Below are 27,394 nucleotides of genomic sequence, written 5' to 3'. Positions count from 1 at the left end.
CAAAAAATAGATTTTCAAATATTTAATAATATGCCATGATCCAATAAAACAATAAATACATGTATAAATATATTTAAAAAAAACATCGCTGCTGCTACAAAGTGGAGGGGGTACACATCCAGGATTATTCTAGTGTGTGGAAAATAAAGTAGGGTCAGATCCAGAATTGTTCTAGTGTGTGGGCACAATTATAGAAAGAAGAAGAATACTGACAGTATTCAGAAAAGGGTTACAACATTTTCCCAGACAGACAGACAGACAGACAGTTGGATGAAAGTCTCAATTCATTACAACAGAATCAAATTTAGCATATAAATAAAAGTAATATACATTATAAAATTGTTAATGAGCCACTCTATACTGAGTTATGAGAGACTATTCGCTGAAAGTATCTACAAGACAAATAAAGTAAACAACCCAATATAGTACAGTTAAAACAATGGCAGCACAAATAAAACAATAAGATATATACACTTGAAATATTATACTTAAACCATCTCATAGGATATAAAAGGGATTTTCAATATTTAAGAATGCTATAGAAGGTTTTGGCGGCTAAGATACAAATATCGGGACAGGACAAGGTAAAACACAATTCCTGCATGTCGGTGCAGTCACCATAATTGAAAAAGTAATGTTCTACAGTGTGTGAGTAATTCCAACGTTATATCAGCATACAACGAGTGTGGACACAATTAAAAAAAGAGAAAAGAATACCTAAAATATTCAGGAAGGGGTTATAACATTTGCCCATAAATTAATAAAATAATTTTAAAAAATTGTGCAAATTTCCAATGTTCCGTATTGCACATATTTTTCCTCTGTTATTCAACTTCAAATGTGGGACATGTTGTTGTTGTTGTTGTTTTTTTGTTTTTTCATTAGTAGCAAGGGATCTTTTATATGCACCATCCCACAGAGATGACGGTACATACCACGGCCTTTAATGTACCAGTCATGGTGCACGGAATGAGAAATAGTCCAATGTGCTCACCCACGGGGATCGATCCCAAACCGACGGCGCATCTAGCGAGCGCTAAATACCACTGTGCTACGCCCCGCCCCTTTTTATTTGTTTGTTTTGTCAATCACACAATCTATGTAGCAATCGTTCCAAGCCAACCAATATTGATTATATTTATTTACTAAAAACTGGAAGATGTTTTGGCACTCTGAAATTCGGGGGGTGGAAGATGGTGTGGGGTGTCCAACCCCAGCACTCTCCCATTTGATCCGCGCCTGATAAACTCTGCTCACAAATATAAAAGATGTGTGTTAAAGTCTGTTTTGTTTAACGACGCCACTAGAGCACATTGATTAATTAATGATCGGCTATTGGATGTTGAATATTTGGTAATTCTGAAACCCGCTAAATTTTTCCGAATGCAGCAAGGGATGTTTTATATGTTTTTCCCCACAGGCAAGAAACACATACCACGGCCTTTGACTAGTTATAGTAGACTGGTAACAGTGGTTATAACGAGAAAACCTCAATCAGTTCAATGGATCCACCGAGGTGGTTCGATCCTGCGACGCAAGCATCTCAAGCCAGCATTCAACCGACTGAGCTAAATCTTGAGCACCCTCCATTGGATCCGCGCCTGAAAAACACTCCTCACAAAATTATATAAAATGTGTGTTGGATTTGTATGTGTAGCTGTTGTTACAAATTCCACATGCTAACATTTAAAGCATAAAGATTCAGTATAAAAACTTAAATGAAATATGCTACTTGCAGAAAACAAAAGTTCTTTTTTTTCCTTTTTTTTCTTCATATAATAACTACATGTATTGTATTATTATTTCAGAATTCGCCTTCAATATATTTCAAAAATGAAATTTCAACCAAAGAGACATTTTTAACCGCTAATTTTTTTTTAATGCACCCATTGGCGGCGATCCGGTTTTAAAAGTGGAGGGGGGAGGGGGAGGGGGAGAGCTAATATACAACACATATATCATTACTTTAGAAATCAAAACATAAGAAATCTATTGCTGGTCTGTTGCTAATTCTAAATAAGCAAAGGCGTTTACTACAGGCTACTTAAAATAATAATGTGGGCTGCATGACGTAATATTAGACTGCTTCTACCACTACTACATATGGAATATAAAAGTAATTAGTATAGCCATAACAAAGATTTAGTACCAGAGACTAGTGTAGGAACATAAAAGCCGACACCCCTGGGCGAAATGGGGTGGGACATAGCCCAGTGGTACAGCGTTCGCTCGATGCGCGGGCGGTGTGGGATCGATCCCCGTCGGTGGGCCTATTGGGCTATTTCTCGTTCCAGCCAGTACACCACGACTGGCTTATCAAAGGCAGTGGTATGTACTACCCTGTCTGTGGGATGGTGCATATAAAAGATCCCTTGCTGCTAATACGAAAGAGTAGCCCATGAAGTGGCGACAGCGGGTTTCCTCTCTCTCATTATCTGTGTGGTCCTTAACCATATGTATGACGCCATATAACCGTAACTGAAATGTGTTGAGTGCGTCGTTAAATAAAACATTTCCTTCCTTCCTAGGCGAAATGGTAATCAGTTACATTATATGCCAGCAAAATTAATTTGTTTCTTCTGAAATGAAAAAGTGGCGGGGGTTGGGATGTGAGGGGTAATTCTTATGCTGTCCCCGTCAAGCTGAAAAGTGGGGAAGGGGAGGGGACGCGTACCCATCTTCCCCCACTGATAGACGCCCATGAATGCACCACTCATGAATAAAGATTATTAAACCACTAACACAAGTATTGTCTTCTCTGCATGGACAATGCGTTATGCAAATGTACCGAGCAGTGCGGGGGAAGACATTATTCTAAAGGATAAAGGTTATTAAAAAATGCCTTTTGCAATTCGAGTGGCTCAAACACATCCTGTTTGTCACGTGACTAACTGATGAAGCTTTTCCTTTGTGCGCGCTCTCTGCGAGCGCATTACCTGTGGAGAAAATAACCTATTACTCTGGAGTTAAGGGAGATCACGTAACATACACTTCCGAGAAACCCGAGGGTCCAGCAGATCCATTCCATTCATAAAAGTGAAGTGTCATTCATGCGACTCTCCAGTTTACTATTTTTGTAAAAAAAAGAAAAAGAGGTTTAAGCACTATTCAGGAATTATCACCGAATTTCGGTCGTCACACCTTTTTCGGCACGTGGCGCCTTTTGTCTGATGGCACCACCCACCGGAAGTCCTCCACCCCCCCACCCCCCACCCCGCACTTCCCGCCTCGTAAGCATGTGTAAAAAACAGAAAACACTTTCAAGAGAGTTAAACAATAGGACAGCTGAATTCATTCACACGTGGTGACAATTTGTTTTTGCGCAACACAAAAGCGGGTGGAAATGTTTTTCGTGATTTATGAAACGTTGGCGGTAAAGATATGTTGGGTGAAGGTTTTTTTTCTTCAAAAAAACAGAAAAAATTATGATGTTTTTTTTTGTTGAAAATATCATTTGCAACGTATATTCAGAATGAATTTTAAAACAAAAAAAATATTTAATATTAAAAAGAAGAATACATATTTTAAAAAAAATCAAGCCTTTCATACGGGCGTAGGATTGTGCCAAAAAGTGTGGGCGCGCGCGCGCACACACACACACACACACACACACACACACACACACACACACACACACACACACACACACACACACATATATATATATATATATATATATATATATATATATATATATATATATATGTATAAATATATAAAAAACATCGCTGCCCTCCCCCCCCCCCCCCCTCTTCCTAGGCCAGTGCATGATATTAGCTGTTTTACAGTATAAGGAATGGTGCATATAAAAGATCCCCTACTACTAATGAAAAACAATGTAGCGGGTTTCCTCTCTAAAACTATATGTCAAAATTACCAAATGTTTGACATCCAATAGCCGATGATTAACAAATTAATATGCTCTAGTGGTGTCGTTAAACAAAACAAACTTTGTTTATACAGTATATATAAAACAATAATTTCGACATGATTTTCGTGATTATATCCAAATAAGGTACATACCTTAGTAATCTAGGCTGTCTTACCAATGGTTTAATTCTTAATGAGTGCGAGTTGGTACTAGGATGCGAGCCCAGTACCTACCAGTGCTATATTAGATAGCTTAACCACTAGACCTCCTAGGTTGGCCATGGTATATTCAATGAACCATGATAAGTGCTTTTTCTTTGTATTACTTACGGTATGAAAGTTCAAAGGATATATAAAGTACTTCTCGCTAGATTAATAATAAATTTAATGACAAATTTTACTGCCCGATATGTTTGCACAAAACTGTTTACAGGCAGTTGATGTGCAAGAAATGATGTGCAAAAAAAGAAAAAGAAAAAAAAAAGGCAGTTTGGTTATTGCTTTTACTATCCTGAGTTTTCAACCTTAGCAAGACTTCCGTTTGTCACCCCCAACAAAATAAACACACATTCTACCTTTTCCCGTGTTTTAAAAGCAATATTATACCTTAACATATTTTAAATATAAAATATTATACAGATAAATACATTTAAAATGGTCTTTGGCCGAATTGTTTTAAATTTTGTTTGGCAGTTGGATGAAATAATAAATGAACACGTAGGAAATTATTTTAGACAAAAATCGATTTTGAAATACTACAAAACATTACGATGTCCAGAAATTCATTGGTTATGGAGATATTCATTTTCTAAGCAAGAAAAGATAAGCATCTTATAATTTTTTATAATGTCAACATATTTTATTTGCCGAAAACCTTTTAAAATGGCTACAAACTCATAATAATCCATTGAATTTGCTGTTGAAATGGAGTTTAATCTAACATAACCCAATAAGAACTGGCCTGTATATTGTTTAATTAAAGGGACTGTCCTCAGTTTTCTGCATTGTAATATGCTTCCAACTAATACATGTAACATCTTTTAAAGTCTAAAAATACGCATTAAATATATTTTCTTGTTTAGAATATCAGTGTCTGTATATTCAATGTGTTTCTGGTCTTCTTAATATTTGTAAGAAGCCCAAACTGGATTTTGTCTTCAAATAATTTACGACTGGTACACCAAGGCCGTGGTATGTGCTATCCTGTCTATGGGATGGTGCATATAAAATATCCCTTGCTGCTACTCGAAATACCTTGACCAAGAACAGATAGATATATATAATTAAATTTGTATTAAAATATATTATTTCAATCATTATTTGGTTCTTTTTTCCCCCCTTTTTTTGCGGAAGGAGTGTGTGTGTGTGTGTGTGTGTGTGTGTGTATATATATATATATATATATATATATATATATATATATATATACTCTTCAAAAAAAGAAACGCAAAAGGGTACAAATGGGTTATAACTCCGATTTTATGTTTCCTACCGGTTCATGCTTTGTGAATATAAGGTCATTGCATGTCCCAAACACATTCCCACGGTTACATTCGATAAAACGCAGCTACTGTACAATAAAGTTCCAAAATGTGAATATTCGCAAAAACGCAGCCACGTGCAAACCATGTCACCACTGCACGTGCGTTGTCTGCACGTGCAACATGAACACCGACAGTATAAAAGTGCAGGTTGTTCGCTTGCCTGGCCTCTGTATCTGGCCGACAGTTGACAATCCAGGACATGCCACGTCTCAGTGGACCGCAGAGAAACAATGCCATCGGCCGACTAGACGCAGGCGAATCCAGAACGGCCGTTGCCAGGGCATTCCATGTGTCCCCAAGCACCATCTCCAGACTGTGGGACCGTTACCAGCAACATGGATCAACACGTGACCTCCCTAGATCCGGTCGACCACGGGTCACTACCCCCGGGCAGGACCGCTACATCCGGGTACGCCACCTTCGGGAACGATTGACTACTGCCACCTCCCCAGCCGCAGCAATACCAGGTTTGCGCAGGATATCCGACCAGACCGTACGGAACCGCCTACGTGAGGTAGGAATTCGTGCCAGACGTCCAGTTCGAGGTGTCATCTTAACACCACAACACCGTCGACTCCGACTGCAGTGGTGCCAGATTCATCGACAATGGCCTCAACTGCGATGGAGACAGGTGTGGTTGTGACGAGTCCCGATTTCTGCTCCGACGTCATGATGGAAGATGTCGCGTGTATAGGCGTCGTGGTGAACGTTATGCGGCAAACTGCGTGCAGGAAGTGGACAGATTCGGCGGGAGTAGTGTCATGGTGTGGGCAGCCATCTCACACACTGGCAGAACTGACCTGGTCCACGTGCAGGGCAACCTGAATGCACAGGGCTACACTGACCAGATTCTCCGGCCACACATCGTTCCAGTTATGGCCAACGCCAACGCAGTGTTCCAACATGACAACGCCAGGCCTCACACAGCACGTCTCACAACGGCTTTCCTACAGAACAACAACATTAATGTCCTTCCTTGGCCATCGATATCACCGGATTTGAACCCAATTGAGCATCTATGGGACGAGTTGGACCGACGCCTCCGACAGCGACAACCACAGCCCCAGAAGCTGGCAGCAGCCTTGCAGGCCGAGTGGGCCACCATCCCCCGGGACGTCACCCGTACTCTGGTTGCTTCAATGGGCAGGCGGTGCCAGGCAGTTGTCAACACACGCGGAGGCCACACCCGGTATTGACTCCAGATGACCTTGACCTTGGTGGTGTGTCCTATCACTTACTCACAATGGACTAGAGTGAATTGTGAACAATCCTGCAACATTTGGTAATTATCGGACTCACCATTCAATAATTAAATCAATTCTCCAAATGTTACGACAATGTGGTTTTGCGTTTCTTCTTATGAAGAGTATATATATATAATATTGTGTCAGAGACCAAAACTGTTATACAACGTGATTCACGAAAATAATGTTTTAAAAATAAACTTATGTAGAAGAATATTATACAGTAGCACTTCTTTCTATGATTATTCCTTACTTTCGTTCTTTTGATTCATTCATTCTTTTCTTTCTTTCGGGCTTTTTTTTTTGCATACATGCTTGCTAATTTGCTTTCTTACTTTCTCTCTCATATTTCCAAGAAAACCATTAAAATTACGTTACAGATCATTAAATTAATAAAACAAATTACGAAACTTCCGGAAAGAGAGAGAGAGGAAACCTCTACGATAAAATATTCCCATCTGCTGAATTCAATTTGCATTTTTTATTTTAAATCCCATTCACAAAACCCCGTAATGAATGAACGTGGTTCCAGCGAGCTCTCTGCTATTTCATTCATAGAGAATATGAAATCAACACGTTCAATAAAACCGTAGCTGGATATTGGCAACACCTTGATGTCACGTGACGTGATATTAACAACTCATCGGCAAGTGAATGATGTTTCTCAGGAACGCAATCGACAGCTGTCCTGTCCCACGTCAGTCAGTGACTCAACAATAAGATAATAATGGGGTCCTTAGGCTGACAAAAAAAAAAACACACAAAAAACCACACACACCTAGGAGTGGTTCCTGAATCAAAGCGAAACTCAGGTTAAAAAATATAAATTAGGTTACTAGGGAAAGGTTATTTCACGTAAACAGATCTTTTTTTTGGAAAAAATATGTCCGTGACCTTATTAGATTTTCTTTCTTTTATTATAACCTTTCATTTGCGTAAACATGTTTACGATTAATTCCTTACCACAAATAACCAAATGTTTGACATCCAATAGCCGACGATTAATAAATTAATATGCTCTAGTGGTGTCGTTAAACAAAACAAACTTTAAAATTGCACTTTAAGTCATATTTCACCGGCCTCGGTGGCGTCGTGGTTAGCCATCGGTCTACAGGCTGGTAGGTACTGGGTTCGGATCCCAGTCGAGGCATGGGGTTTTTAATCCAGATACCGACTCCAAACCCTGAGTGAGTGCTCCGCAAGGCTGAATGGGTAGGTGTAAACCACTTGCACCGACCAGTGATCCATAACTGGTTCAACAAAGGCCATGGTTTGTGTTATCCTGCCTGTGGGAAACGCAAATAAAAGATCCCTTGCTGCCTGTCGTAAAAGAGTAGCCTATGTGGCGACAGCGGGTTTCCTCTCAAAATCTGTGTGGTCCTTAACCATATGTCTGACGCCATATAACCGTAAATAAAATGTGTTGAGTGCGTCGTTAAATAAAACATTTCTTTCTTTCTTAAGTCATATTTCATAAGACAATAAAAACACACAGGGTCCTGTGTACGCAAAGGCTTGTGCCGGAAACCCCCTAAAAAAAACCCCAAAACCTAACCCCCCCAAAAAACCCCCAAAAAAACCCCAACAACAAAAAAACAAGTAATGTTCCAAAGATCGATTTATAATAAAAAATTTATCGATTTGGCTCTACCGATTTGATGATCGATTATGAAAATCCATAACCGATTGTGTGGGAAAATGTTACCTGTAATAGTTTTTGCAGTTTAGATGATAAAATTGATGTAAATACTAAATATGCTGGGGTTTGGGTTTGTTTTCATGTGTACCTAAAGGACAAAAGATATTGATGGTTATTAAAGGTAAAATTATCATTTTGAAATGTGAACACAAGAGATGCGTAGTCCGTATAACTCAAAGTCTTCTAAAGGGTGTATACTAGCAAATCAAATACCATAGACGACAGCAGTAACACATGTGGCTAAAACTCCTACCTGCAGCGTAACAATCGACATATACACCACGGATATAAATACTACCAACCTCACCTTTAAAGTAAATCAGAACAAACTGGGGGTCAAGCTGCTCATTCCTGAGATAACGGGAAGCGTCTATGACTACCCTAGTTCCGCACAAAATGCGAGTACTTTTTTTTACAGGTACCCCATACATGTTTCAAGCACAAGGCTACTTGACATAGTGGTACTAGATGAAATAAAATTGCATAAATTTTTTTTTGCCCAGATGAAACTTTTTTTTTTGACAACCAACACACATTTATCACCAATCACAAGACTTGTGGTGTTCAGTTCTCTATCAAAAGTTGGGTGCACCTCGAACTTTGACCCAGCCATGTCATGTCATGTCATAGGGTTTTACGTGCACATTCAGAACAAGCTGTTGTAGCGCACGCCTGTCCTCCGTCCACGACAGGAAAGGTGGGGGGGGGGGGGGGGGGGGGGGGGGGGGGGGGGGGGGGGGGGGAGAGAGGAGGGACCGCCTGCACTGGCAGGTGCAATGGAGCACCAGCAGCCCGATCAAATCAGTAGCAGGCGGCTTGACCCAGCCGGACGTTATTTGGTTTAGTACTACCTAAAGTCCATATAATTCTAACTGATTGTGTAATCAAAAGTTGATCGGTTGATGCCGACCGATTATAACCGATGATCGATGATGGAAATCTATTTACTATATTATTTATTTATTATACTTTGTTCTCCAAATGTTATCTGTATATGTTTGTAACTTGCTCACTTTGTAAATATATTATTATATTACCTCATATACCACGTATATGGTCTGAGTAAGTAAAGAATTGAATCCATGCGATTCCATGCGATTCGCAACACTACACACAAAGTTAAAGTTTGTTTTGTTCAACGACACCACTAGAGCACATTAATTAATTAATGATCGGCTATTGGATCTCAAACTTTTGGTAATTCTGACTCGTAGTCTTCAGAGGAAACCCGCTACACGTTTCCATTAGCAGCAAAAAATTTTTTACATGCACTTTCCCACAGACAGGAAAGCACATACCACGGCCTTTGACCAGTTGTGGTGCACTGGTTGGAACGAGAAAAAAACTCAATCAATTGAATGGATCCACCGAGATGGTTCGATCTTGTGACGCTGGCACCTCAGGCGAGCGCTCAACCAACTAAGCTAAATCCGCCACAACGACAAACAACGCAAAGTGAAAAAGTAAAGTTTGTTTTATTTAACGACGCCACTAGAGCACATTGATTTTTTTATCTTATCATCGGCTATTGGACGTCAAACATATGATCATTCTGACACTCTTTTTTTTAGAGGAAAGCGGCTGTCGCCACATAGGCTACTCTTTTTTACGACAGGCAGCAAGGGATCTTTTATTTGCGCTTCCCACAGGCAGGATAGCACAAACTATGGCCTTTGTTGAACCAGTTATGGATCACTGGTCGGTGCAAGTGGTTTACACCTACCCATTGAGTCTTGCGGAACACTCACTCGGGGTTTAGAGTCGGTATCTGGATTAAAAATCCCATGCCTCGACTGGGATCCGAACCCAGTACCTACCAGCCTGTAGACCGATGGCCTAACCACGACGCCACCGAGGCCGGTCGCAAAATGAAACACGCATTTAGTTATTTTCAGTTTATTGAAATAGCTGTATTTTGATATACAAACATTTTACGGTGACTTGATCCATACTCGCACTGGTAATATTGGTAGACCGGCCTCCGCAGTGTTATGGTTAAGCCATCGGACATAAGGCTGGTAGGTACTGGGTTCGGATCCCAGTCCAGGCATGGGATTTTTAATCCAGATACCGACTCCAAACCTGAGTGAGTGCTCCGCAAGGCTCAATGGGTAGGTGTAAACCACTTGCACCGACCAGTGATCCATAACTGGTTCAACAAAGGCCATGGTTTGTGCTATCCTGTCTGTGGGAAGCGCAAATAAAAGATCCCTTGCTGCTAATCGGAAAGAGTAGCCCATGTAGTGGCGACAGCGGGTTTCCTCTCAAAATCTGTGTGGTCCTTAACCATATGTCTGACGCCATATAACCGTAAATAAAATGTGTTGAGTGCGTCGTTAAATAAGACATTTCTTTCTTTTTCTTTTTTTTGATCCATACTCGCACAGGTGATATTGGAAGACCGACGTCTATGGTGTCGCGGTCAAGCCATCGGACATAAGGCTGGTAGGTACAGGGTTCTCAGCCCGGTACCGGCTCCCACCTAGAGCGAGTTTTAACTACTCAGTGGGTAGGTAATAGACCACTCCACCCTCTTCTCTCTCACTAACAACTAACAAACTAACAACTAACCCACTGTCCTGGACAGACAGCCCAGATATCTGAAGTGTATGCTCAGTACAGTGTGTTTAAACCGTAATTGGATATAAGCACGAAAAGAGTTGCAATGAAATGAAATGATATTGGCAACATCAAAGATCACTAGCGGTTTACCTACACTACTTATTATAATAATCTCGGCTCACGAGAGAACAAACCAAATAACACCCCGACTGTTAATCCTCCGCACCTTTCTCTGTTACTTTTCAATTTCAGAATGCAAATACTAACCGCGTATCTATATCAACATAAAAAAAAAAAAAAAAAAATTCCGACGCCTCTGTTTAGACTATAAACTAATATCCATACATCTCCGGACTTCCAGTAAGTGTTTATTTCTGGACAAAGGCGATCTGAACTGACCACCTATGAGATGCAATCGTGCCGTCGGGGACAATAAATGACCCGTGAGGTGTATGAGGAATCTTTCTTTGTTGTCCACCATAGTTAATCCCGGGGGTATACAATGTTGCTTTTTTATTGACGGAAGATACCGTATTTATACGGGATTAATATAGAAAAGTGTACATGTCGTGGAATTCAGCGAAAATTTGTTTTAATAGGAAGGGAAAGATCGCGTCTTTTTTTTCTTTCTTTTTTTATTATAGTCGAGACAATGTCCGGTGTTTGACGGGCTTTATTTTTCGTTTCATTTCTAATCCCGCCATATGCAGTCTTTGTTTAAAACATATAGTTGCTCTTCCTATGTTCCTTACTGAAAGCTTAAAGCATAATATTGGTTTCATGCACACTATTGTTGTGAAAAAGACAAGGCCGCCAGGGGACGTGACAATAGACAATGGGAGGTGAAATGTAGACCTATTTGGCACTTAGGTGATGTCGATCGCAGGGGAGGAAACCGAAACATTTTAGTTTTAATAGTTAACCTGTCTGTGCCGCGACGAACGGCCCGTAGATTATAATGCGCGGAGATTATCGCCTGATGTTCAACATGTATAACTGTCGACTTTTATATTTTCATTTAATGGAGGTAGGGGTCATTTACAAATTTTATGTCCCCATTATCTTCGTTTTTTTAAAATGTACAGTAATCTTTCCTTTCATTAAATATAACCTGTCTTTTGATCGATGTATTTGTCTGTCCGTCCGTCCGCCCACCCGTCCGTCTTTCTGTCCGTCATTCCGTCCAGTCATCCACTTCCCCGTCCCCCAATTCCGCCAGTATCTATGTCTGTCCTCCCCTCCAGCGCAATTTTAGACGACATGGGTTCCGCTGTTACTACGTTGCTGTGTAGACAATTTTAAAAGGGACGGGTCTAGCTATGTCGATGGATCGCTCGTCTGAAGAGCTTGGGTCGAATCCTCTCAGTGGACAGATACTCTGATTGTTTTTTCCCATCCCAACCAGTGTCCCACGACTGGTATATCAAAGGACTTGGCAGGAGCTGTCCTGTCTGTAGGGAAGTGCATATAAAAGACACCTTGCTGTTAATGGAAAAATGTTACGACTGCGTCTCAGAATTATAAAATGTTTGGCATCAAATAGCCGATGATTAATTAATCAATGGGCTCTAGTGGTGTAGTTAAACAAAATAAACTTTTGCTTCTTCGGTGGGCCCATTGGGTTATTTCTCGTTCCAGACAGTGCACCACGACTGGTATATCAAAGGCCGTGTTATCCTTTTTAACTCCATAACGTCCCTCATCCCTGAAGTGTTACGAAACTGCTGAGGAGATTAAATCACCTTTCTTGGACACACATCTGTTTTAAAGGGACATTCCTGAGTTTGCTGCAATTTTTAAGATGTTATCGACTAACAGAGATTTTTTAACGATTATAATTACATATCAAATATATTTTTCTGCATTAAATATTAGTGGCTGTATATTAAACTTTTTTCTGATCGTTCTAATATTTGTACTAGGTTAAATTTCATTTTATTTCCTAAAATATTGTTTTTTTTTGTACGTACGAAATTATTTGAAGACAAAATCCAGTTTGGGCTTCTTACAAATATTAAGACGACCAGAAACACATTGAATGTACAGACACTGATATTCTAAACAAGAAAATATATTTAATATGTAAGTTTAATCGTAGAAATATTTTATTAGTCGGTAACATCTTACAATGGAGCAAACTCAGGAATGTCCCTTTACGATATCTAATAGACACGAATGTAGTATTCTATTTTTACAAGCTCTAAAAAAAACCCAAAAACATTTAAAATAAATTTAAACGTCTTTTCCAACTAAATCGTATTTACGGGGCTTACGTTTGAAATTAATGTATTTCGTCACAGAGTAATCAGTTTCAGGTTGACTTATACGTCATAGAGCAATCAATTTCAATCGTGGTTATTTCATTTAATGGTATGGCTGTGGCCAGCGGGTCATTACCTAGAAGCCGCGAAGTATATACATCTCTAAATCGATAACACAAACGTGTGTTATTGCAGAGCGATATTATACATAACGCATTGCCATTAAAACTCACTTTGGTTTGCAGCTGGTTCTGAAATACGACTTCAGTGTCTACCAGTCTTAAATCCGAAATCCTGTCTACTATTCTATCCAGACAAGGAAAGTTGGATTTGAACAATACGTCCTTTGTGACCTATTCCTCTGTGTGTAAACACTTGACAGCCTATTAATAGCTTACTAGATTATCATATCGAGAAAGCCATTCAACGAAATAATAAACTTACGGTTCTTATTAACGTGTCCTTGGGGAAAAGTTCAGCATTATAATATATAAACAATTAAAAGCTGGCCTCTATAACAATTAACATATCTGCATTAAAAAAAAAAAAAAAAAAAAAAAAAAAAAATATATATATATATATAATATATATATATATATATATATATATATATATGTATGTATGTATGCGTGTGTGTGTGTTCTATATATATATATATATATATATATATATATATATATATATATACACACAGTCAAACCTGTCTTAAGCGGTCACACAAGGGAGTAGATAAAAGTGGCCGCTTAAAACAGGTGACCGCTCGATACAGGTTGCCACATATATAGTCTTTAAAACATTTGTTGTTTCTTGTTTTACAGTCTGTACTGCTAATCAACGGATATGTGCTTCACAGTTGACTATAAATCAGTTTTGACATATCGTCTCCTTCAGAAATAATGCAAGTGGAATGTATTAAATTAACCGTTCTCAACAATTTTGTTTTCTTTTTCATTTTAATTTTTTAATTCCTACTTCATGCGGTGTATTGTCGTAGCTAGTGAACCTACAAAGTCAAACGTAGCCTGCCCAGAGGCAATTAGATGCATTCCTGAGTCAGACTTTCTTAATTGATACACAGTAGAGATGTCGGGACTGAATGGGTACTAGTATTCCTGAAGTTGTGAAGATCGGTTATTTGCTGCACTTTATCGCTGTTGTTAAAATATCCCTTTTTTATGTAATAGTAAAACTGTACTGTGTCCGCATAATACAGGTATTTTAATTATTTTGGATCCGATTTAGGTGGCCGCTGGCCGCGTTAGACAGGTGACCGTTTATTACAGGTGCATTTACATTATAAATTGTTTGGGAGGGAAAAAAGTGGCTTAAGGCAGGTGACCGCTGAATACAGGTGACCGCTAGGACAGGTTTGACTATATATATATATATATATATATATATATATATATATATCTATATATATATATATATATATATATATATATATATATATATTGAGTAATCATTACTTTACAATATATGTCTAGCTCAGTCGGTAGTGCTCCATAACTGGTTCAACAAAGGCCATGGTTTGTGCTATCCTGCTTGTGGGAAGCGCAAATAAAAGATCACTTGCTGCTAATCGGAAAGAGTAGCCCATGTAGTGTGCTCCTTAACCATATGTCTGACGCCATATAACCGTAAATAAAATGTGTTGAGTGCGTCGTTAAATAAAACATTTCTTTCTTTTTCTTTCAGTCGGTAGTGCGTTCACCCGACGTGTTTAGATCACAGGATCGGCAAAAATCTTCGTAGGACAATTTTCTGATTAGATTTACACTGTCCCAACCAGTGTCCCACGATCAGGTATATCAAAGGCCATGAAATGTGCTGTCATGTCGTTGGTGAAAACTATACATCAGAAGAACCAAATATTTGACATTATTTAGCTGATGATGAATAAATCAACGTGCTCTAGTGGTGTCGTTAAACAAAACAAAACAAACAGATCCCTCCCTTGTGTCTATGTCAGGTCAAAGCCACAGACACAAATTATTAGGCCGTATAAAAAAACCCCACAAATTGGTTATTATAGTTCTTTCACAATTCACAATTTTTTTTCTTTTAACAATAAGTACTGTCAAATATATGAATTAGGAAGAAAGAAAGAAAGAAAAAAACCAAACATAACAAACAAGAAACAAAGTAACCAAATAACCAAAACCACCTCCCCACCCCCCCACCCCAAAAAACCCCAACAAACAAAACAAAAACAAAATCCATACACACAAACAACAACAAAAAAACCCAAAAACCAACAAAAAACCCCCAAACAGAAACAAAATATATTTCAAAGCAATGACCATATTCTCACTTTAAACTACACCTATTTGGTGAGTAATTAAAATTAAGAGAAAATCCGTTAGCGCCGCATAAGATAACCCCACCGGCCTCGGTGGCAGGCCATCGGTCTACAGGCTGGTAGGTACTGGGTTCGGATCCCAGTCGAGGCATGGGATTTTTAATCGAGATACCGACTCCAAACCCTGAGTGAGTGCTCCGCAAGGCTCAATGGGTAGGTGTAAACCACTTGCACCGACCAGTGATCCATAACTGGTTCAACAAAGGCCATGGTTTGTGCTATCCTGCCTGTGGGAAGTGCAAATAAAAGATCCCTTGCTGCCTGTCGTAAAAAGAGTAGCCTATGTGGCGACAGCGGGTTTCCTCTAAAAACAGTGTCAGAATGACCATATGTTTGACGTCCAATAGCCGATGATAAGATAAAAAATCAATGTGCTCTAGCGGCGTCGTTAAATAAAACAAACTTTACTTTTTTAAGATAACCCCAATGAAAAGCAGCAAGGGAGATTATATATGTACCTTCCCAAAGACAGGACAGTACATACCACGGCCTAGTAGGAAATAAAAACTCGAATCCACAGCGGGCGATAGATCCTACGACTATCAGAACCTCAGCCAATCGCTCAACAACAACAACAACAGCACACCTTTAAATGCTATGCTGATAGTATCGTCATAAAAACATGCCTGAACACAATAGAAAAAAAAAATCAAGTCCGGAATTAACACACGGTCACACGCAGTCGTTCTTTAATGGCGCTCATCAAAGGGTCATTTTGAATTCGACGGAGCAAAAACAGTCGCAAAACGACTCCCACAACCCTAATGGTTTTAAGTTTCCCCCAGCTGCTCTCTGACAATGTCCAGCCCACATTTGATGACAGCAGGCACGTTCGAGTCACGAGACGGGGTCACAGGTCACGGGAGCGGATTCAGTCGACAAACACAAACCGTGGGAAAGGCGACTTCGACATTCCTCAGCGCGGAATCATCGACCGAACGCGCGATTAGGCGCCGCACACTTGTTACGCTTCCGATCGACTGGCTCGTGGTGGATTACTGTTATCGGTGGTTGTTTTTTTAATATTTTTAATGGCACGTGCGGTGACAGGGTAATAGGTCTGATGCAAAAATAAAAGTTGTGTATTTGTTTAAGTGTACGTACTAGACTTAATAACAAAATTATATTTATTTACTCTTTCATTTTCAATATAATTTTGTTTTGCTGTTACAAAAACAACAATAAATAAATATATAAAAACAAACGAGAGGGAGAGAGAGAAAGAGAGAGAGAGAGAGAGAGAGAGAGAGAGAGAGAGAGAGAGAGAGAGAGAGGAGAGAGAGAGAGAGAGAGAGAGAGAGAGAGAGAGAGAGAGAGAAACCCAACCCAAAAGACCATAACCCCCACAAAACCCCACAAACAAATGAAAGTGGAAAAAACGAAAAGAAAGAGTTAGAAACAAAAATTTGCAGGAGGGAAATAGGAGTTATCTAAAATGACATATTTGGACAGGTGATTGTTATACACGGTGTCGCTATAGCAAATTAAGGTAGTATGAAGTATAGAATACATAACAATCACTAAAACATCTGTACACGGTTTTTTTATTTTTTTTATTTATTGTGTCCTGTTAGTAGAAGTGTCCTTCCAAACAGGGAGATGTCATCTGGCTATATTTATACACGGATCACGTCGAACTTTGTTTAACCTATTAAATGTAAAAGGTTTCAGGGCTTGAAATGTTTATTGTAAGCTTGGCACGCTACCAAAATAGACATAATGAGAAAGAAAGGCCGAGTGTGATAGGGAAAAAAGATAGAGAGAAGAGGGATTTGAAAGAGAGAGAGAGAGAGACAGAAAGGGAAAGGGAGAAATAAAAAAGAGAGACAGGCGCGCGCTTGCGCACACACATAGAGTGAGAGAGAGAGAGAGAGAGAGAGAGATAGAGAGAGAGAGAGAGAGAGAGAGAGAGAGAGAGAGAGAGAGAGAGAGAGAGAGAGAGAGAGAGAGAGAGAGAGAGAGAGAGAGAGAGAGAGAGAGAGTAAGAGAGAGAGAGAGATTTTTTTATGTAGTAATCAATGCTTGATTATTGACCAGAATCCTATAATGTAATATGTATTTAACGTTCAAACGCGATTTGATTTGATTTATTTTCGAGCTTATATCCAACTGAGGTTCAAGCACGCTGTCCTGAGTTCACACCTCAGCTATCTGGGCTGTCTGTCCAGGTTAGTGGTTAGTGGCAGAGAAGTCGGCGCAGTGGTCTTACACCTACCCACTGAGTAATTCAACTCGCTCTGGGTGAGAGCCGATTCCGGGGGTGCGAACCCAGAACATTAAGTTCGATGGCTTAACAATTACACCACCGAGACCGGTGGCGATTTGACAGTTCCATTTGTCTGTAGGGCTTGTTCCATTTACACCTAGTTACCAGGGGTGTACTACACGAAGGGAGAAGGTGGGGAAAGGTACCCCCACCCCCACCCCCATGGGGATCGCTTTAATATTAGGGGCGGGACGTAGCCCAGTGGTAAAGCGCACGCTTGATGTGCGGTCGATCTAGGATCAATTCCCGTCGGTGGGCCCATTGGGCTAGTTTTCTTTCTAGCCAGTGTACCGACACTGGTATATCAAAAGGTCGTTGATTTATTAATCATCGGCTAGTGGATGTCGAACATTTAGTAATTTCGACATAATCTTAGAGAGGAAACCCGATAAAAAAAATTAGTAGTAGCAAGGGATATTTTATATGCACCATCCCACAGACAGGATAGCGCATACCACGGTCTTTGATAAACCAGTCGTGGTGCAATGGCTGCAACGAGAAATAGCCCAATGGGCCCACCGACGTGGATCGATCCCAGACCGACCGCGCAGGCGAGCGCTTTACCACTTTGCTACGCCTCCCCCCCCCTCCAGCTTGAGAAGACCCTATATTACTATTCCCTGTTACCTTTTCACTACCCCTCCCGTTATTTTAGCCTAGGTATTCTCCTAACCGCGTTATGATAATACCCCCCCCCCCCCCCCCCCCCCCCCCCCCACCACCATACATCCTTAGTACTGTTATATACAACAATATCAAATTCTCCCAGTGGAAAATGTAATATGGATTTTACCAATTGTACGACTGCTTGGCACCAATTGTTCGTTCAACTGTTTAGAGTTTTCCGACACAGCACTTGACGATGTCTGAAATTATATAGATCCGGTGACATTTAAGAAGTTATGTCGCTGTGATATGCATGAAAAGCTAGTTCAATATATCAAGTAACTATACAGACTGAGTGTCCAACATTACACATACGTGTCTGTATATATCCTATAACAAATCTGAAGTTGTTAATAATATTATGCATTAACCCTTCGCATGCATTGTAGCCCAGTGGTAAAGCGTTCGCTTGATACGCGGTCAATCTGCGATCGATCCTGGTCGGTTCGTCGATTGGGTTATTTCTCGTTCCAGCCAGTGCACCTAGACTAGTATATCATAGGCCGTGGTATGTGCTATCCTGTCTGTGTGATGGTGTTTACAAAAGATCGCTTGCTACTAACTGAAAAAATATAGGGTTTCTTCTCAAAGACTATGTCAAAATTACCAAATGTTTGACATCCAATAGCCGATGATTAATACACCAAATGCGCTCTAGTGGTGTCGTTAACCAAAACAAATTTTAACTTTTAACCTTTCATATATATAACCTTTATATATATATATATATATATATATATTATATATATATATATATATATATATATATATATATATATATATATATATATATATATATATATCTTGCTACTATATATATATATATATCACATAGTTAAAACGATAAAAACAAAAATTAAAAATTAAAAGTAGAAAAGGAAGAAGAATTCTACATACATATCGGAATACAAAAGCGGATTTTCAAAATGTAGGTACAAGTTAAAAACGGCGTATACTCTAGTTTCAGCAGTACATGCCTTTTTCGTTTTGAATAAAATTCATTTAGATTTTTGAGAAAAAAAATTGTGAATTGTGAAAGAACTATAATAACCAATTTGTGGTTTTTTTTTATACGGCCTAATAATTTGTGTCTGTGGCTTTGACCTGACATAGACACAAGGGAGGGATCTGTTTGTTTTGTTTTGTTTAACGACACCACTAGAGCACGTTGATTTATTAATCATCGACTATCGGATGTCAAACATTTGGTAATTTTAACATTTTTGGTCTGAGAGAGAAAACTCGCTACATTTTTCCATTAATCGCAAAGGATCTTTTATGTACACCATCCCACAGACAATATAGCACATACCATGGCCTATGATATACCAGTCGTGGTGCACTGGCTGGAACGAGAAATATCCCAATGGGCCCACCGACGGAAAGCGATCCCAAAGCGACCGCGCATATAGCAAGCGCTTTAACACAAGGCTACGTCCCATCCCCTGGGCGGGATCTGGAACAGTCAGTACAACGCTCGCCTGGGGTGTTTGCGTCGTAAGATCGATCCCCGACAGTGGACCCATTCTGTAATTGGGTTTTCCCTCCTGTCTCAACCATCGGCCGTCGGCTGGTATACGAGAGATAAGACTGTCATGTATGTGGTGAAAGTGCCTATGAAAGAGCCCTTGCTGCTAGTGGAAAAATGTAGTTTCCTATGACCAAAACACCTCAGGCAAGTGCTCTATCGACTGAACTAGATCACCCTCACCCTCCCCACACCCCACACCCCCAAAAATAATCTTCATACCCGTTTGTGGGTGGGTTTATTCGCCAACACCCTCCACCTGTGACTGCGTCTGGAACATGGATTCAGAGGTATTAATATAATTAATAATGACCGTTCAAATCTCATTATTAACATAATGAATTGTGACATTTTCATCCTCGTTATAATGATTCGTGTCCCTGTAATGTATTCATATTTTACCAGCATGGGTTGATTAGCTATTATAGTGCACGGTCGACCCATTTTCCGATTGGTTTTCCCGTCCCAACCAGTGTTATTCGACTGGTACATACAAATCCGTGGTATGCGCTGCGCTGCGCTGTTTATTGGAAATTCCATGTGTCATTTACCCTTCCCTGCCCCCCCGGAGGGTACGGCCCTGAATGTGCTCGAGTGATATCGTTAAAATACAAAACCCCTCAACTTTCGTTGGCCTCGGTTGGAAGGCACGATGTACTCATCCCGGCTGATAATACAATAATTAGAAGGTCATCCAATTAAGCGATATTATTTGTTCTGTTTTAATGCTAAACGGTTCTGTGAAGCCATATAATATGCAAATAACCGATTTGTGCTATAAACCGACATGCAATTAAGTGGAATCCACTGTACTACCAGGCGCAGATACTGGAGGGTTGGGGAGGGGGTCGAGAGGGTCTTATTCCTCCTCCCACTTATTTAAAGTACATTCACCGTTATTATACAACTTCCAATTTAAATAGTTGCACGCAAACCTCCATCTACTCCCACACCCCTACAAAATATCCTAGATCCGAGACGGATTATCACCTGCCTTAAGCAGCCACCTGTCTTTTAGGGACCACTTCAATAACGTCCCTGTCCCTAAATCGTAATACAAAACCCATAACAAATCTAATAGATGGTAGCAACATTCAAAATAATTTCTAAAACAAAAAAAGTCATCACATTTCAACACAGACAACAAAGACAAGGTGTAAATTGTAAGCATATTTTATGCATTCATTATGAAAATATTGAATTTGTAAATATTTTGATTTCAAAAGAAATACTGTATTTTGCACCATTACACACTTTTTCAAAGTGTTTCGCACTATATATTTATATAAATGAGTAGAAAAATAAATGTCCAACAGCATTTTCCATCGTATTGTTTCTTGTATCAAAAATAATTATGCACATGTTGGCATAAATAACGTTCGTATGCCCCCAACAATGACATCACATAGCACGGATATCACTAGCACTATGACATCACACGGCGCTATGACGTCCATTAGCACTAGACTGTTTCCAAGTCTCGAAAGTTCAGTGTAAAAATCGGAAAAAATGAAAAAAGAGAGAGAAGAGAGTTCAGTGTAAAAACCGGAATCACCATGGTCTCCACACCCGTTCCTCTTTCGAAGATGCGGACACGGGTGAGGATGAAACGGGACTCGGACTAGCGAACATCATACTGTCTGAAAATCTTCTTTCCGTGACCGGAGATTCCAAATCTGAGCTGAAGCCCGATTTATCAGAGTCTACTGGAGATGGCATAAATGAAGACACGAGACCGTTCGTGTGGGGCACTTGAATGGAGTACACAGGAACCGCTGACGTCATCGTTCCCGTGTTCTGACTACCGAGATACACTGCGACGGGATTTCCGTTCAGGCTGCTCGGCAGAATGTGGAAGGCACCTTGGAATGGACTGGTTTCGGACGAGACCGTCGACGTAGGCGTAACCGTCTGAGATATCGGTGTGGCCTGCATCGACGTGGGTATGACGTGCGTCGTCGTCGTTGCCGTCTGGACGAGGCTACTGCTGTTGGGTGGGATCTGAACGTGAAGTGGTTGCAGACACCGTTGGACGGGTTCTGGGTGTGATGGTGGTGTGTTGACGGTCTGCAGGCAGTTGGCGAGGTGGTTGACGAGGTTTCCCTTGACGTCGTTGCTGAGGGCGTGGCACGAGCCGACGTAGTGCATCACTTCGTTGGCGCATTCGTTGAAGCCCGCGCGGTACTTCTCCATGACGGCTGGGTCGGTTGCCATGGCAGCGGACCGCTGCTGACGCTGGAGGTTCCTCAGGTGTTTGACTGTCAATTCCAAGATGTCTGCCTTTTCCAACTTGGAGAATTGAGAACTCTGGAAAACATAACAGAAAGAAGACATAAGAAAATGGAAATCAACGGTACACTGGAAATCAAACTAGTTTTTAAAATGGCTATTAAATAGGTATTAAATCAATTAAATTCCAAGAAATGTATCAATAAAATAACAATAGCGAAAATTATTTTTATTTTGTTCATAAAAACGTTTTTAAAAAAGAAGTCCAAAATCAATTGTTGAGATTTGTTAATTTCTGGATCAGATCATATTTTGTTTCAAAACAATATAAAATAACTTAATTACAATCAAATAAATTAAAGTGTTAATAACAATTACCTTAATGAGAATGAGAGAGAGAGAGAGAGAGAGAGAGAGAGAGAGAGAGAGAGAGAGAGAGAGAGAGAGAGAGAGAGAGAGAGAGAGAGAGAGAGAGAGAGAAACACACACCCACGTTCTCTATTGGTGTTAAAAAATCACCAAACAATATTATATTACAATCATTTAACACTTACATCTTTCTTAAGAGCTTGTAACACCAAGGATTTCAGCTGTCCTAAACAATCATTGATTCTCGCACGTCTTTTCTTCTCCATCAACGGCTTGTTGTTCTGAAAAATTTAAATAAAATATTCTGTTAAAAATATGCAACAAAACAAGTGATATAAGATTTAATATAAGATAGAAGTACTATCAATGAAAAAGTTCTAGATATCCCAGGTTACATTTAAAACGCAAGTAATATATATATATATATATATATATATATATATATATATATATATATATATATATATATATATATATATTTATATATATATATATATAGGCCTATATATATATATATATATATATTCTAGATACCCGAAGTTACATTTAAAACGTAAATAGAAAACAGTTCTAGATACCCGAGGTTACATTCAAAACGTAAGTATATAAACAAAATAAGAAACCAGATATAGAAGAAAAAAAAGAGAAATAAAATAATGTAAATAGAAATTGATTTTATTATTACATTTCATGTTTTCATACTTGAAATTGTTAAATAACCACTTGTTGATTTTAACTTGAACATTTTTATAATATCAGCTGACTGGCCGATATAAAAAGATAATATTTATTAATAAACATGCCCAGACATTGCAGTCTATTATTAAACGGTCAGCTCTTAAAATAGACAACTTCCTATTAGCTATTATATTGCAGTACTCAGTTACCGAAAACTTGTTGATTTCATCCTAAACATTAATATAAATATCAGCTGGCAAATATGGAATATATTTCATGAAATGTACAAATCAATAAATACCTTTCTTATAGAAGGATCTTTCCTCTGCGGACCCGGCGATACGGTATCTGTCATGTTTGTTGGGTCTGTGAAGCACACAAAAAAACCCGCTGGTAACCACAAAAAGTGTATAAACTATCCAAGGGAATGTCACAAAGTTTCTGCAACCTGTTCGACATATCCCTATATTTATAGCCTCGCGCGCAAGCCAGCAGGTTGTTGGAAACCTGTGTGAAGCTAGAGATCGCTTCGTTCCCACGGTCGGATACCGGCACACTTGACCAATCGGCGGCGAGCTTCCTTACATTCCCGCTCTGGGCAAGCGCCCGACGTGTGCTCATTGGCTGGCTGCCAGGTGTCTCGAGCTGGGCTAATTGCAGCTGTCAATCAAACCCTTAAACCGGACGCCAGCTAAATAGGCGCACGTGCCAGCGGGATTATGTTGTGGTTTGTGCGCGGTGTGGGAAAACCCCGCCTCCCGTCTACTTCTCTTAATGGTCGAATTGTTATGTAAACACGAGTTGTGATAAGACATACTTCAACACAAAGGCTTTGTGTGTCGGCCCGCGACCGTGTTATCACTGACTAAGACTTGTGTCCGCTGGAATGCCAGTACCTTTGTGGCGGGCCGTGGGAAAATACCTTTAGTTGGGGGAACAGCGTCGCGGCACGAGAACGATCGATTGTCGTCTGCTAACAAAAGTACCGTAAACATCTCACAGCTGACGAATGGGTGCAGAAGTACCATTTATTTCTCGAGATCACCTTTTTTTACGATTTTGATTTGATTGATTTTAATATCCCTCTGTGTCTATGTGGTTGTGAGTTCTTTCTATTTCTCTTTCTCGCTATTTGTCTGTCTGTCTTTTTCTTTCTCTCTGTCTGACTCCTGCTACTTATTTATCGCTATCTTTTAATCTCTCTCTCTCTCTCTCTCTCTCTCTCTCTCTCTCTCTCTCTCTCTCTCTCTCTCTCTCTCTCTCTCTCTCTTGCCCTCCATCGCTTTCGATCTCTCTATCTTCCTATCTCACTATCTCCCTTATCTCTCTCACTATCTCCCTTATCTCTCTCTCTCTCTCTCTCTCTCTCTCTCTCTCTCTCTCTCTCTCTGTGTTTCTATATTTCTGTCTTTCTCTCTCTCTGTTTCTATATTTCTCTTTCTTTCTCTCTTTTTCTCTCTCAATATCTCTCTGTATATCTCTTTCTCTGTGTCTGCCTCTTTACTTCTCGTTTTCATTCTCTCTGTCTGTCTGTCAGTCTTTCTGACTCTCTCTCTCTCTCTCTCTCTCTCTCTCTCTCTCTCTCTCTCTCTCTCTCTCTCTCTCTCTCTCTCTCTCTCTCTCTCTCTCTCTCTCTCTCTCTCTCTCTGTCCTATAAAATGACGTGGAATTCAAATTTAAAAAACTACACCATCTTCGCATTCACATGGTATGATTTTCGTTTTAGAAATAAAAAATGTTTCTGAACTTTAGTAATTCGAAACTTAGGAGTATTAGTTAAGACTTGCTAAATTCTTTTGTAAAAAAGAAAAGAGGAAGAAACTCGCTCTGGGTGGGAGACGGTACCGGGCAGCGAACCCTTTACCTGTCAGCTTTAAGTCAGTGATCCCTTTAATTTTATTAACATTATTTAAAAATAAATAAAGAAAAAGAGAATATATATATATATATATATATATATATATATAATTACACACACAACAATATATTTACAGGAAATGTTGAAACATTAGTCGCAAATATCGCCTGAAAACTCAGGATGATCCCTTTAATTTTATTATTATTATTTTTAAAAAAAACCCCATAAAACTTGTTAATTACACACACAATATATTTACAGCGAATGTTGAAACTTTTAATTATCTTTACCTCGGCCCCTCACCCGCGCAACTCCGATTTTTTTTTGTGCACGGCCGAGCCGGTGGTATACGGACTTGGTTAAAAAGTGCGGGGGTGTATTAGCAATAGAAAAATAAGATCCGCGTGATTATCACGTAGAACTGTTGTCTTGTATTCATCCGTCGCATTTATTGAAACCAGAACAGGTATTACAAACGCAAAGAGGAATATTTCGCACCTGACGAAACTGCCAATGAGGGGATATATGGGCGTTGAAATTGACTAGGGTCACGTGAAGCGGTAGTCGTGAAGTATAGTGAAATATTTCCTTGCGGTTATCGCTGTTCAGTTGACCTTCGTAATGGATTTCAAGGAAATGTGAAGTTCCTGGTTCACATCGTTAACTAATATTTTTTAAAAGAAAAAAGAAAAAAAGAAGGAAAAAAAAGAAGAAAGAATAAAAGAAAAGAAAGAAAGAACCAATCACCCAAAATAAACAAAAATAATTATAATAATTTAAATAATTATTTACTTTTTCGTTTAGCATATTTATAGATGGTGATTTATTTAATAAAGACAAGATTTAAACAAACAAAGAAATAAACAAATAATGATAAACATAGAAACAATTATTTATTTATTTATTTATATTTATTTATATATAAATATTGGAATTAATATATATATTTTGAAGAAATTAGCATATAAAATAACCATTATCATACATAAATAAGCTATATATTTACTATACCACTCCAATTAAACGAATTAAGCTTTACTTATGGAACAAAAAATAAAAAAAATAAAAATATCGCACTGCGACGTAATAGTATGAAAGTGTCAGAAAACCAACGACCAAAGATAATGACGAAAATAGCACCAAGTCGAATTGCAGCGGCCCGTTACCCAACTCACGTGGCAAACCACAAGTGGCCACTGCGGTGTCACCTTCACTGAAACCATTCATAGTCTAACAGTACCGCCACGAGCTAACCATCACGTGACATGCGTACCAGTAACTGAGTCGTAAACAATACCCAGCGTGACTCGCACGAGACACAACCAATGTTTTAACAACAATAATTTATTAAAACAACAATAATACCCCTCCCATTCAAATATCAAAGTTAAAGTTTGTTTTGTTTAACGATACCACTAGAGCACATTGATTAATTAATCATCGGTTATTGGATGTCAAACATTTGGTAATTCTGATTCGTAGTCATCAGAGGAAACCCGCTACATTTTTCCTAATGCAGTAAGGGATCTTTTATATGCACTTTCACACATACCACGGCCTTTGACCAGTTGTGGTACACTAGTTGAAACGAGAAAAACCCAATGGAATGTATCCACCGAGGTGGTTCGATCCTGCTACGCCAAGTCATATATTATATGCAGTGAAATAGGTTTCAATCAGTACATCAATATTATGTAACTAATATCAAAGACTGATTCTAATCATAATCAAAACAAATTGAACATTTCATTGTACATGTAAACTATAGTTTGAAGCCTTCCGGCCCATAGAAATGCATTACATAGTCCAATACCTATTTCATTTGTTACCAACGTTCTAGATAGGTATGTTAATCATTAACATATTCCTTTTGACTGAAATATTATTAATAACGTTGGAAAGTTACGAACGTATCGACTGTGTAAAAATGTATATATAATATGTTGCGAGAACTATGCGCAAACGAAACTATTGCAATTTCCATAGTTCTGAATAGTACATTTTTACATACTTATATCAATTTCCATAGTTCTGAAGTATACATTTTTATATACATGTACTTATAAAGATGTCCATAGTTCTGAATTATACATTTTTATATACATGTACTTATAACAATTTCCATTGTTCTGAATAATACATTGTTATATACTTATAACAATTTCTATAGTTCTGAATTATACATTTTTATATATAGTACTTATAAACAATTTCCATAGTTCTGAATTATAAATTTTTATATACTTATAACAATTTCC

The 27,394-nt window shown here is 39.0% G+C and overlaps 1 protein-coding gene across 1 annotated transcript; it reads right to left on the bottom strand.

The window, feature by feature from the left end:
• Window positions 1-21,159: 21,159 nt before the first annotated feature.
• On the bottom strand, window positions 21,160-23,822 carry LOC121390018 (transcription factor HES-4-A-like). The gene is made up of 3 exons (XM_041521712.1): window positions 23,580-23,822; window positions 22,786-22,881; window positions 21,160-22,309 (listed from the first exon to the last, which is right to left on the bottom strand). Exons 1-3 carry the CDS (start codon window positions 23,631-23,633, stop codon window positions 21,554-21,556), a joined length of 906 nt encoding a protein of 301 aa, XP_041377646.1. The 5' UTR covers window positions 23,634-23,822; the 3' UTR covers window positions 21,160-21,553.
• Between the last annotated feature and the right edge of the window lie 3,572 nt (window positions 23,823-27,394).

Source organism: Gigantopelta aegis, chromosome 15 (genome assembly GCF_016097555.1).
Source record: "Gigantopelta aegis isolate Gae_Host chromosome 15, Gae_host_genome, whole genome shotgun sequence".
Taxonomy (NCBI): Eukaryota; Metazoa; Mollusca; class Gastropoda; order Neomphalida; family Peltospiridae; genus Gigantopelta; species Gigantopelta aegis.
This window is presented reverse-complemented; position numbering and strand designations above follow the sequence as displayed.